This window comes from Temnothorax longispinosus, chromosome 7 (assembly GCF_030848805.1).
Source record: "Temnothorax longispinosus isolate EJ_2023e chromosome 7, Tlon_JGU_v1, whole genome shotgun sequence".
Lineage (NCBI taxonomy): Eukaryota > Metazoa > Arthropoda > Insecta > Hymenoptera > Formicidae > Temnothorax > Temnothorax longispinosus.
Genome location: NC_092364.1, coordinates 1,332,211 through 1,346,148, shown reverse-complemented (window position 1 = coordinate 1,346,148; position 13,938 = coordinate 1,332,211). Strand labels below are relative to the sequence as shown.

General features: G+C 37.7%; 1 protein-coding gene and 1 long non-coding RNA gene across 8 annotated transcripts in view; one reads left to right on the top strand and one right to left on the bottom strand.

Moving 5' to 3' along the window:
* The window catches only part of LOC139816378 (uncharacterized), a 32,950-nt gene that overhangs the window by 6,197 nt on the left and 12,815 nt on the right, over positions 1 to 13,938 (top strand). The window lies entirely within an intron of this gene.
* Inae (inactivation no afterpotential E) overlaps positions 1 to 13,938 on the bottom strand; it is a 44,241-nt gene that overhangs the window by 25,085 nt on the left and 5,218 nt on the right. Inside the window, exon 1 of one of the 7 annotated variants that reach the window (XM_071783786.1) lies at positions 9,882 to 10,113. The exons of the other annotated variants lie outside the window; for them this stretch is intronic. Coding sequence (XP_071639887.1) covers positions 9,882 to 9,976 — 95 coding nt within the window. The 5' untranslated portion in view covers positions 9,977 to 10,113. Of the gene's footprint in view, positions 1 to 9,881; positions 10,114 to 13,938 lie in introns of those variants that run through there. 7 annotated transcript variants of the gene reach the window in all.

Genomic DNA, 13,938 nt, shown 5'->3' with positions numbered 1-13,938 from the left:
CGACAAGATGAGACTGTAGATTCTCGCCAGATCTCTCATTTACATCGGATGCGTTTAATAAACTTGTCGAGATTTTATGAATGTGGCCATCGTGTCGCCGTAAATCAAGCCTGCCTGTGCGCGAAGTCGATTAATTGGCGACGATCGCTACACGCACACTTCTCTCGCGATTCTCGTGCTTGTGAAACGACTAGCCGACGAATGACACTTTGTTAAAACGAATCGATATAATTATTAAAACAAGTCTCCGATAGCAATCCATTTCCCTTCACCTGTAACTCGAAAGGAAATATTCATGAAAAGCAGACATCTGCAGAATATTTCAAATTATAGTTGGAGACAAATTATTTTTAAGCGATTCTTTTTAATATCTCTTGCGTGCTTGCTTAGTAATTACTTTTATTTAATTATCTGTTTACGTGTACAATGGAAAAAGAACTTTGTTTCTAAATTATTTTGATATTTATTTCCTGCATATTCTATATATATATATAATTCTCTTCTTGCATGATTTTCATGTTATTCTGTATTTTATGTTATATAACCTTCTACGAAATGAAATTGTGGAAAGCTTCCTATTGCAAATAGATGTTATGTAATAAAATTGTAACAAGTACAACAAGCGTGATAAAAACGCGATTATGCTGAACTATATATATATATATATATATATATATTATATGTCACGTTAATATTCACACACAAAATTTACGACTTTCGATTTTTTTCTGGACGAACGGTTCAATATCCGCCTTCGGCGGGGGCAGTCTAAAACAACGGGGTGCACCGTCATCAAACGATTCAGCATCCCCGAGCGTCAGTGCGAGGGTGCAGGATCCTTTTACCACGGCGATGCAAATCCCTGTGCGTCCCCTTCATGAAATTCGCCATACGGCTATCCCCATCGAATCATGAAATCGGTATACAAGGTGTATCAGAAATCGTATTGCAACCGTCAAATTTTTGGCAAATCTAAATTTTCTTTAGCACAGATTTTTCAGTATTTTCAACATTAAATACATTGATAATAATTATAATTAAACATCAAAAATTTTCAATAGACTATATATTTAAAATCGAGCGAAGATCAAGGCTCCAATATTTATTCTCATTTCTCAAATTTAAGTCAAAACTCCTTGATTTTTAATCGTTTACACAAATTATTATCTTTCCGATATTAAAACAATTGCCATTTATCTTTGGCTTCTAATGTCTATAATTTAGATTTAGAAGAAAGACGAAATGTTGAGACACCCGGTATACTACTTCAGCGTTTCACAGCGATAAATAGTCCTTTGTCCTGTAGCTCGTAATGTAAGAGAGCTGGCAGTTTCGGTCACGTTGGGATATAAATGATCGCGTAGATGGAATTTTCGGAATATTTGGCCTTTTAGGCTTCGATCCCGGCTTTTATTTCTCGAGAGCGACTCTCATTAGTGAAAGGTCCTTAGCTCTATTGTTTCATTGGACATCTTGAGATCAAATTTTACTCTTGAACCAGTTGACATTTTCTCAAGTATTTTAGAGATAAACCGTTGACAAATAGAATTCCATATAAAATTTCTTCTGCTACTACATCTTTTCTTAGTACGGCAACAAATTTTGACAAATGTCGACGTGAAGAAGAAAACGCATTTGGATCTCTGTTAAATCGTGTCCCGCAAAATTGTATCTCCGCTTATCTTTTATTTCCTTCGTCGCAATGATCACTCAATCGACGAATTTATTACGCCGAGATTGCTTTTTCCGAGAATGCAGTCGCCATCGCGTGTGAAATTGCGCACGGTTATAGTCGTAATGGAGTTTCGTTAAACTATTCCAGTTTTCTCACCATTTCCCGATATCATGCGGGTCGTATCGTTGATTGCTACAGCATTTGCGAGCATTGGATACTCGGACCTCGTGTTAGCTCTATTATAGGTCAAGACAATTATTGAATGGTAATAAAAATTTACGGCAGTGCACACACAACATATTAATATCTTTGTATCTCTGCGCTTGCTGGCAGATTTATATAACTGCTCGTTGCTCCATAACTCCCCGATTTAATGTTTGATATTACAATACGGGGCAGTGTATCACTTAAATTATTCAGAAATCCGGGAATATATACAACGCACGTCAATTTCGTCGCGTATAGAATCATCGCAAAACTCTCGAGGATCCTTGAATAAAAAATCAAAGAACGAGCTTTTCTATCGAAAGTGCCAAGTCGCGGCAACATTTGAGCATGCGACGTTTAATTCGGCTGATCTTCTCTATCATTAATTCCGCGGGCACGGTATTGAGCTTTAGTCGACCGGATATGAGGAACGTTTAAATGTCAAAGGTTACGATTACCCGGGTACTGCGGCATTGCACCGCGCGCGCCTGCATCGCGGAAATTTCCAAAACACCTCCTCGGCAAGAATTAATCCGCGTTGTTGATCACACATTAGTCTTGTGAAAACGTTACGGCGCGCGTTCGTGCTCTCGCGAGCGTATACGAAAAAAAGGTTTGCTAAACCGCGCCAGAAACATGAAAAAAAGAAACGATATTTTACAAATTTTCCTTTATTCTTATATTATTTATTCCGTCTTTACATTTTACAAATTTTATTTTATTTTTATTCTTATAAAAGAGAATGATTTATTTTGAGCGATCGATTTTTCTTTCGAGTCGTGCGTTTTCTGGGAAAATGCTTCAAACGAAAGTTTAACAATTAATGATACATTAAAAAGTCAATATCAGTTGAAACGCGAAAATCACCCTTCATATATATAAATAATTAAATATATCTCGTAAAATAATTTTCCTTTGAAAATGAAAGATTAGATGACTGATTGCTTATGCCATTAGTCGTAACGATATGTATCTTCGCGCGATTTATCTCCGAAGTGAAAGATGACGATTTCAAGTTAATGGATCACAAGTTATATTGCCGCTCAAATATAGACATCTTCGGAATTGGAATGTCCGATATAATTCCGCAGCTCGGAAATGGAAAGACCTATCGTCGAGGACTTTCATTTATCTTCTCGTCTCGTTCGGTTTCCTCGCTTATACAACAAACATTGATTGTTTCAGTTTCGGGGTATGAGAGTCGGAATTCCCTGCGTGTTGTTGGCACTCTCTACTCTCTATATCTCTCTGGCACGTACTCGCACGTTCCAAGTACAATACTAAGATCGTCTTAAACCTCTCATCCGCGAAATTCAACGATACAGCTGTCTCGAAACTTGCTCGGGTAATTAGTGCGGTTCCGCGTCCCTTCTATTTAAAATACACCACTCACACTTTGTCACAGAAAACAGTCGCATTTATTTCTCTCCGACTTTAATGATCCTCGTTATATTTATTACGAAGCAGCGCAAAACAAATGGTATAAAATCACGTTAAATATGAATGTTTAAAAGTTATTCGATGATGGGTGATAGGGATTAACGTCAAATTTCCGCTCATAGATTGACCTGATTTCACAAGATTATCGGGAATGTCTCACGAGATTGAAGAGCAGACGTTACGGCGCCTCTTTATATGGTCAATGCACAAGACATTATCGACCATATTATTCTTCTCTTGAAGAAATGATGAGAAGATTACGAGAACTGATATAATACATTGCGATAAATCTATAACTAGGGCCGGAACTATGAATCGTTAATAATCTAAATCGATTTACGGGAGTTGTCAAGAGTTTTTAAAATAAACGGTTCTTAGAAATAATTTTTAAGTAACAGTATTAAAATACCAGAGAAATATAATATCATAGAAATTGATGTTTATCATTTAGCAAACATAACACGGATTTAACGAAACCACTTTCTGTATGAAGTACATCGTTAAATTTCCAGCTAAATCGGTGAGAGTATCAACGAGTCTCGAGAAGGAGCGGGAAATGTAGTTTTTCATCTGCGTAAGTTTTTGCGAGTTTCGGTAATGAGACGTTGAAAGCGGCCATGTTAAACTGGACGTTAACTGGATCGCGTTTTTTCTACGGACCGGCAGCGCAAACGCCAACTCTTTTCACTGCCGCTATTCACTGCTCTCTTGACATTCTTTTTTATGCACCGTCAATTAAAATAATACCGTTTACGTGCAAAGACTTTTTTTCGATATTATTGTATCGTACAGTAACAGTGTATAGTCGTTTCGATTTCGCTATTTAGATTATCGGGAAAGTTCGCGTTTTGGCATTCACTTGTATTGTTTCGTTACAATAGAGATATATAATTTAACCTGGAATTTATATTACAATTTATTATAATTATTAAATATATTTCTAACATCCATTAATGCTCGAAATTGGCCATTGTTCATTACTCAGCTGTTGCTTTATCGAGCGTAATCATTTCGTTATTTTACAATTTAATACTTGCCTTGAATTGTGTCTCGAATGCGATATTAATTTCAGGTATAATGATGTAATTAATTGAAGCGCTTGTTTGTTCGGAATTAGCCCAAGAATTTCCGTGTATCTGAATATGTTATCCGTAGCGTGACTCAAATATAACATATAGTATCATATAGTGTTCTGTTGCTTTCCACAACGGCACTTTGGGAGAGTCATAATGTACAATAGATGCTAGACTCCAGTCGTAGCATAAAGTCAACGTTGAATGGAGAATGCTGGAACATTGTCACTATTGTACTCTGCGCTGATGTCTCAAACAAGTTTATTAAACGACTAACTATTCAACTTCTACAATCGCATTAGACGAAAATTACACGATGTGAAAATTATATGACAATATTACGTATAAAATGTTGCGTAAGAATTGTTTAACAGAGCAGCGCTAAATTTTTGGCATGAGAATCTCTTTGCTGTTGATTAATTCTCTGTGTCACTTTTTTAATACATATATATCTTGTGATGCCTTTGAAAAATTTTTCGTCAAAAAATACAGAAATGTGAAATATGATTCTGCAGTGATATTAAACTACACGTATACACACTCAAATGTAAAATATAAATATTATTCTATATTTTTGTCGAATATTGAATCGTGGTAACGTCAAAAAATTAAATTTTATATTTTTTACTTCTTTTTTTTAAAGCACGTTTATAAAGTTTTGAAATGCAGTATAAGCATGATAAAAAAAGCTATAGAGAGATGTACCATCAAAATTTTTCTACATTCAAGGAGAAATCCTTTTCGAAATGGTTGATGCTTTTATAAATCGCGTACCTGAGTAAGTCGCGTACTTGAGGTAATCAAACCAGTAATTGCGTAAATTGACATCCCCTGAAATTCGAAGGGTGCGAAGCAAGGCGAGCTTACAGAAACGAAGGCCACGATGCAAATATCGGGAAAGTTACCGGAATACAAATTGCCGACAAAATGCGAAGTTTCTGATTGCCGCAATTTTGTTTACGCCGCCGCGCCGTCCGCAGACAAGCCATAGTTTACATCTTATAAAATATAAAAGACTCCCATGTATATAATTTCAAAGATATTCTGTATAATACATGAATTCTTCCTTGTACTAAAAAAATATTTCTTGTTTGATGATCCTTAAAATGATAACGGTATATCTCATTCGTATTTTATTTTGTCTTTTAATTGTAAGGGTTTTCGACAAACCTATTTTTTATTTTCCTTTTGTTTCAAATGCGTTACTTCTATTTGTTTTCTTGGTATCTGCTCGAACTCCACTCGCGGCGTTCGTTCCATAGTAAACCTGCTCTTAACAGATCAGCTATTTTTAGTACGGAAAAGGGGAGTAGGATGCTCCAGTTATATGATACACCTTTATTGCTCTCCGGTTAAGGATTGAATTAGATCTTGGCGGAAAAAATTAAAATGAAATCTCTAGCGCTCGAGAGAAATATCCGTGACAATCCTTAATTCGCTTCGATATAGAATCGCAAAGAACAAGAATGGCTTTGGATTTTTCTCGGCCGTTTTGTCTCGGAGTCTGGAAAAGGCGAGGAACGACACACGGCCCGTGATAGAAACGGCAGAAAAGCCGGCTACAAGGTAAATCGATACGAAACCACCACGCAGCAACATCCAACGTTCTGACGACCCTCTGCCTCGTTGTCTGCTATCTCTCGTTCTCTCGCAGCATTTCCTTCTTCTTTAGCTCCCTTCCTGGTCGATTTTTCAATCTCTCTTTCCTTCTCTTTATCTCACTTTGCCTTGGATTTCTTCGTTCGCATTACGGTCGATCTACCTTATGCGCGACACGTGCCACGTTCAAGCATGGTTGCACAAAGAGATGTCCCAACTATTGTATCTAACTATTCGTATACGTTTGTATTTTTATTGTACAGTGCGAAATTTCATATATTAGTAACAAAGAAATTTTTATTACATGCAACAGAAAATATCGCAGCAAAGAAAATTATAATATTTTTATTCAAAAAGATATGTACGTTATATTTTGCAAAAGAATGCAATCTTTCGAATATTTTAATGTACAAGATGTATCGCGCAATGCAGGGTGCATATTCGTAACTAAACAATTTTTTTAAATATTTATAAATATACTTTTAAGCGATAGCTGACGGACCGACAATCCCTAGTCCCCAGTCTGTAAAATATAGATCGTTTAAAATAGTCTTTGTGCGTGCAAGGTGCGGTCGGTTCTAGGTGTCTAAACGATCTCGGGGAAGAAATATTTTACGTGTCACGGAGAACACGTCTCCCGGCTGATACGTGTTCTGCGCGTGTCAACGAGACACGACCGATGAGACATTCCGTCCGCGATGTATTCGGGACTTGTTCGCTGACCGAGTGTCATACCGCATAGTGCCGCATAGTGTAAAACGACGCGGAATATGATGGTATGTGTATTATACCATCATATTTCGTCGTTTCAAACTATTATATATATATATATATATATATATATATATTATATATATATTTATATATATATATATATAAAATATATATATGTCGTACTGCATATGTGCACATACTATGTCACCATCGTTCAATTTGAAAGGAAGGACTGCTATTACCTTGGCAAACATATCCTTGATATCTCGAAGAGAAAAGATCAATAGGATATAGACGAGATCTTGTCCGTGACAGAATTTCACATCGATTTTTACTTAGAGGTCGACGTTATTAATAATCTCAATAATATATTATATTTTACTGTAATATCATAAATATCATAAATACAGAATCCATTCTTCTAATTTTTACTTATACTTATACGTAACTTAATTATTTAGATTCTTCGAAATTTGATTTTTTACTATCGTTGATTCAGAGGTGCTCTAACCGTTGTTCAATTTCCGATAAAGAGACGGTCACAGTTCCAACGTATGTAAAACAAAGATTTAACGTACCCAGTTATGAATAATCTATAATATGTGCTCCCAGTTTTTTTAGTTCCTTGATATAAACGAATTAAAATAAAAATTTGCTTTACCAATATCTGCAGGAGATATACGGGCCAAATACTTTTTTTCTTTTAGAACGGAATTAATTTCCATGGAATTAATTTTCTCTGGCGTTTTCCTGGCAGCTTTCGACGACCAAAAAACACCGCGTCAAAGATCATTTGTCTAGTGTTCACTAAATGGGGCTTCCGGTTGATCAAACCGCTTGAAAGCTCCTCGCTGCAGTTCCATGCGGTTGCATTCATTGCACGGTCCACCGATGGTCCCGAATGGTTCTATCTAGCGTGTGCCGTAAGGGTGATCTATACGCCGTGTGCAACAAAACGCCGCGGTTCGTAAAGTTCGAATATGCAAACTTTCGAATATGCAACGTCAACATTCGCGAAAGGTTAAAGTTATGCCAGAGAGCGGCCGCTCGAATTGTACAGCTATGAAATAAACAAAATTCCCGAAGGGAAGTTTATAATACTCCGAGTAATACTCTCAAAGCATACGTTTTCGCTCATTCATTCGCTCACGTTCAATTATTATTATTCGTACGAATTTGCAGAAATACAGAGCCCGATGGGAATCTATGCCATCGGGGAATATAGTGGGATGACCGCGGATTTTGCGCAACGCGTCCCGAGTGAAATCGCGAATTTTAATAATGGGGAATGTGGAATTTGCAATTATAAAGTTTCCACGACGTGCGTAATTTCACAGCTGTAGATCGTGTGTGTTCGCACGTATACTTGAAATGGAAATTGACTGCGCGGGAGAACGTAAAAACGTCGTGAAAGACAATCAGCATACGCACTAATGCGGATGATGTTACATCACTATCTGTGTTATCGAACTACGCGCGACTGCCAATACATTTTCTAATCGTCGCGGGGCTCTCCTGAATCGTAAAAAATAAGAAAACATAGCGTTGCGAATCGCGATCAGCTGATTCTGGAATTGTTAGCTCGCAACACTTTACGTGGACCACTTTACATTAAAAATATCATACGATACATATATTATATATTTAAATAATTATATAAACGCATATGTAACGTCTCAGTTTCACGTGTTACATAATATGTAACTAATCCTTAATATTAATAATAATTTAATTTTCAATATTATTCGAAGCGTTACGTTTCGAAATTAGAAAACGAGATTTGGAATTCGCTCTCCTTTCACTTTGTATATACTTCCACCCTTTCTTTCTCTCTTACACAGAAACGTCAGTAACAAGCATGTCTCATTCCGGCTGCAAAAGATATAAAAAAAAACCCGCGCGTATTTTTAGCTCGATATGCACAATACATCGCGCGCGTGGTCAATACACACAAGGTAAATTTACACATTTTACCTCCCGCCGGGGGTAGCATTAGCCGTAAAATCGACCGCGTACGCGATATTCACGGAGCACAATAGGGTGGAAAAAAAAAGAAAGAGAAACAACAAAAGTACAAAACGAAGAAGCCGCCGTTGTTTGTCGAGAACTCTCGGCGCGAGAAGCACTCTTCGTGTAGCTTATTGTTATACTTCGGTGGATAAAAGGCCCTCGACGAAGGGCTCGGCGCGAGTGCGATCCCGTTGAGTCGCGTCGCGCAATTCAACGTGCCCGACAACGCGGTCTCTCGAATCGTAAACACGCGCGTTTTAACGGCTCGATCGTTCTTCGACCGGAAGACGCAGCCTTCCGGCGAGTGCTCTCGCGAAGAAAGTTTTCTTACGTCTACAATTACTCGGCGTGAAAACTCGCGGCTACATCGCGTGTAAAAACGGTCGGTCGGCTTGCGAAGACGGATTTTCACGGAAATTCCGGGAAAGCCAGCATAACGGAATCGCGAGTAGAGTTCTCCTCGGTTCGTCGCGCAAAACTCCGCGGTATGCTAATGAAAGTATTTTAATAGCCGATAGCAATATGGAATTCGTACCAGTTACTAGATCTGCATCTAATTCGTATTAACGATCCAATAATTTCAGGGATTACAGTACGATTAAACGTGAATTTTCGAAATTAAGCTTCGCCTTAATTCCTTTGATAACTTTCATCAACATCCGTTGTAGTATTTGTGTTTAGTGCCCATCTACAATAGGTGTTTTAAGCCTTAAGCCCTAAAAATTGACCAATCACAGTCAATTATTCTGTTCAAATTCAATTGTGATTGAACAATTTCTTAAGGCTTAAAGCTTAAAACACCTATTGTAGATGGGCACTTGTCCCAGTCTACAATAGGTGTTTTAAGCCCTAAGCCCTAAGAAATTGACCAATCGCAGTCAATTATTCTCCTCAAATTCAACTGTGATTGAACAATTTCTTAAGGCTTAGGGCTTAAAACACCTATTGTAGACGGGCACTCACACATTTGTATAATCCGTTAGCGCAATAAGTAATGTAGGCAAAGTTTAAAAAAAAAAAGTTAAATTTCTAAATGGCCTTTCCTCCCCTTTCCTTCAATCTTTCAATCGTCACCGCATTCTTCCCCCCCACTTCTCGCGTTTGATTTAAACGAGCAATTCGATTCGCGAAAGAGCGACAAAGATAAAAGCAGGACAACTCACTCGAGCAGGTGGGTGTAAAACAAGAGACTGCCGGGCAGCACGAGGTCGTCGCTGCCGACCCTCCATCGTCTGCCGAACGCGATCAGGCCCGGCATCCCGTAGCGTCCGCGTCGTCGACAAACGTGGCGACATAACCTACGCGACACGCGACATCGAGGAGAGGAATTCACGCGCGCCGACCGAGCTAGCGAGCGGGCGAGGAGCGGGCACGCGAACCAACGCGAACTGAAGTGAAGAAGGTTGAACGAACGCGGACGAGCGGGGACGAGCCGGACCGAATCGAACCAATCAGCTGACACCGGCCGCGCTGAAACCTGGAAACGCGGAACGACGCCACACGCCACACGCGATCGTACTGCAGGACGAGTAATAGCCCAGTCAATAGAGACATTTAAATGGAATTAATTCCAGGAAGCAATTTTTTTTTTTACTGTTTTGGAGGGTCATGGGTAGTCTAAAACCGGATTTTCGGGATTCTAACCCTGGAACGTTAGCCGCCATTTTGATTAGAAGGGTGATTTTGTAAATATCTCGCTTATTTTCAACTTTAGAGTGAAAGTGGTAATAACCAAACTTGTAGAAAATTTAATACTCTACAATTTTGGTCCTTATCATTTTTTACCTAGGATCGATATTTTGGGTCTTAGACTCGAAAGTGGGGGGGTGAAATTTTATTATTTTTTTTTAATTTTTTGAATAAACGCGGTAAGCAAGCCAATTTTTCTTTTATTCTGACGTATCTAGATCTTTTTCTTATTGTTAGAGTCGTTGTAAGTACACGATACAATTTAAGTACCGAAAGATTGTCTCGTATAAAAGGTTTACTCAGCTTTGCTTTTCAACCTCTTTCTCATCCTATTGAAAATAAAAATAAAAGTGAATAGATTTTGTACGTGTCTCGCTTTGTACGATTTTCGTTAATTCCATTTTTGCAAACATAAAGTTTGTGACAAACGCAAGATTCTTAAGATTGTCGATCTGTTAAATAAAATAATTAAAATAGAAAAGAGATTAGAGCCTTTGCAATTAGTTTTTAATAGAACACGTTAAAGCCTTATATAATTATATTTCTTTTGGTATACTTTTTTTCTGTCTTTAGTTTTTGCGATGTGATTGAAATTACGTTTGAATAGGAGCAATCGTTGAAAAATATACATATCTTGCGATTTTTACATAATGCAAAGGTCATAAGGTGTGTTATTATGCCTTATTGTAAATTTAGATCTATTCAATGAACCAGTTGCGTTTAAAGCGCGTGCATAATCTATCGTGAATTCTCGAAAGGAGTATACGAAACATATAATTCGAAAATATCGCATTTAATCGTTAATGAGTCGACGTGTAATTTATTCTGTAATTTAGTCATAAAATTATCCTTCATAATTATCCTCACATGATTATCAAATTTCGAGTATACCTCGCAAATTTTGAAGCGTTATTTAATATGTTATTATCTACTTGAAGCATTTTACCAAGAATTTTAACAGATTTTAGAGAAATTTTCCAAGATACTTTGTGTTACGAGACATTTTCCTTCTTAATGTTAAATGCTTTTTCTTTAAATTAAAATCTCATATATATATATATATATATATATATATATATATATATATATATATATATAGAAATTACTTACATTTACACGAACAGACTTTATTCAATTCCTTAGAAACTTGATAGTTATTTGTCAGTTACTTAGAGAAAACCTTAATTACTCATTGTCAGAGAAAAAGCTATCTCTGATTACTTAGTCGATTAACGTCGCAGATTCTGACACACGTTCTATACAGAATGCTGAATTATATTTTCTAAATTTATCAGTTCTTTCAATTTAAAAAAAAAATCAATTTTATTGGAATGTAAGCCATCTTGCTAATTTAAACATTAACGGATGCTATTAGCATGTGTCATCTTCGACGGGTTCTCGGACTCGACCTATATATTCGATTTTATGTACACCACCGACTAGAATGATGTAGCGCACGTCCGTCAAGTTAAAGCAGTTTACCTGGAACATGAATTCTGACAAAACTTGCGAAAGTGGAATTTAAAATTAAAATTCCGCAAAGGAGAAAGAAAGACGCGCAATTTGTTTCCGACAATTTAAAAATTCTCAAGTTGAGATTCTCATGTTTTTTTTTATCAAAGTTGGAAATAAAAATTCGATGAAAAAGCTTATTTTTATCTGTCTAAAATACAGTCGCCGAGAAGTGTAATTATCAATCGTTATTAGGAACATGGACTTTCCACATTTAAATCTACTATTTTTCATAAATGTATCTCTACATTTTTGCCAAAAGAATTTAAAATTTCCACAGGGATCCACTTGTAAAGTTCGAATTCCTAATCTCACAAACGTCCCGTCGAAAGCACCTTGAATTCGATCTGCTTGTTTGTTGTGTACGTATGTCCTCTCCAATTCTGCACGCGCGCTTTTGGCACGAGACCGCGACTTCGATTATAACGTTCGGAAATTCGCGATTCGCGTATTCGCACGTACGTCTCGCCGTCCCGTATTGTGTACGTCAAAATTCTGCCCATTGGCATGGCCGATGGGCTTTACGATTGCGTTCGCGGCAACGAGCGAAAATAATAACACACGGCATATAAACGGGGGATCATTTTCAAGAGTGCGAGCGCGGCCTTGATTATTCTTGGAACGGGGTATTGGTTTGTTATTTTCAGAGTTCGTTGTGTGTAAACGTAAACGGGTTATACGGATCTCCCTGTGTCCTTTGTCATTCGCAAGTCGGCGCTGTATCAGGTGTCTCCCCCGGGTATCTTGCGCGCGTATATTCCTCGAGCCGGAATGGAAATCTGTGTGGCGATTGATAGCGCGGATATAGTTGATTGGACTCCATTCCTGCTGGGTAAAAAAACATTTAAAAACTAAAGCCGATCATTGATAAATATTGCAACGTTTCGTTTTATCGTCGATAATATAAAAAGTAGACCGCGAATCTTAAGAAACGATAAATGAAGAAATGATACGAAAAATTTTACTTCGCACGTTGTCCAATCGTCCAATGAATAATATCGACATTATAAGTCAATACAGTTTTGGGCACTTAAGAAAATGAAAGAAAACCAATGTATCTTGCTTCGCCCGGAGCTATACGGGATCTATTTTTCAGACCCCCGATCGTTATTCAGCTCGACAAGGCAAGGGTGCTTCCGAGAGATCGATTTTTATTTTATACGCGTATTTTCTGACACGACGCAGCCGGTCATTGTTTTTCAAGAAAAGTCGGTCGCGCGCGAGAACATTTCTCCCGTGTATTATTAGCGATGATCGAGAATCGCAGCCTGCCAATGACGTGTATACTGCCGCCCGCAAAGTAACATCGATTTAATCCGCTTAAATATCAGCGGAATGTTAATCCACTTAATTTCTGGCCGATTCGATCTTTTCATAAATTATACTTCTGACAGCTTTGAAAATCGGGCCCGCGCAAATTTTTCTCTCTACGAGGAATCGCGGTGAACAAATGGACGCAATTCGAAGGAAAGCCGATCGCGCGTTTATTTTCATTTCATCGGCCGTGTAATCGGCGTTTCATTCGATGCGTCGCAACCGAAATATCGCTCGTTAGAAGCTTTTTGATTTTATCGTGCAACAACAAACAACTCGATCCCTCCGCTGCAATCCGATCGAATAGACATTTTTTTGGAATAGCATATTGCTAATAAAAGCTTCCTTCGCTCATTTTCGAATAGCGCGTTGTCAAGCGATTCTCCGTTTTCACATCTTTCAATTCTAATTTACCAGAAAGTTTGACGGCCAAAAAAGTTAATGTAGTTTGCACGCTTTAAAAAATTGAAATTCAACCGAGCGGAACCAACGTTAAATCGACAAAACCATTTCTGTACCTGTATTAAAAAAAAAACTGCGCATTGCATTTTTCTTTCATACGAGAGACTTTTTTTGAAGCATGAAGCATTCCTTCGAGACATCACCCCTTTTAACTCGAATTTCAAATTAATCCACGGCCGTTTAATTATTACTTATCAGCTGTTAATTTCAAAGGCAACAGTTGAACGTGATAATTCGAATAAA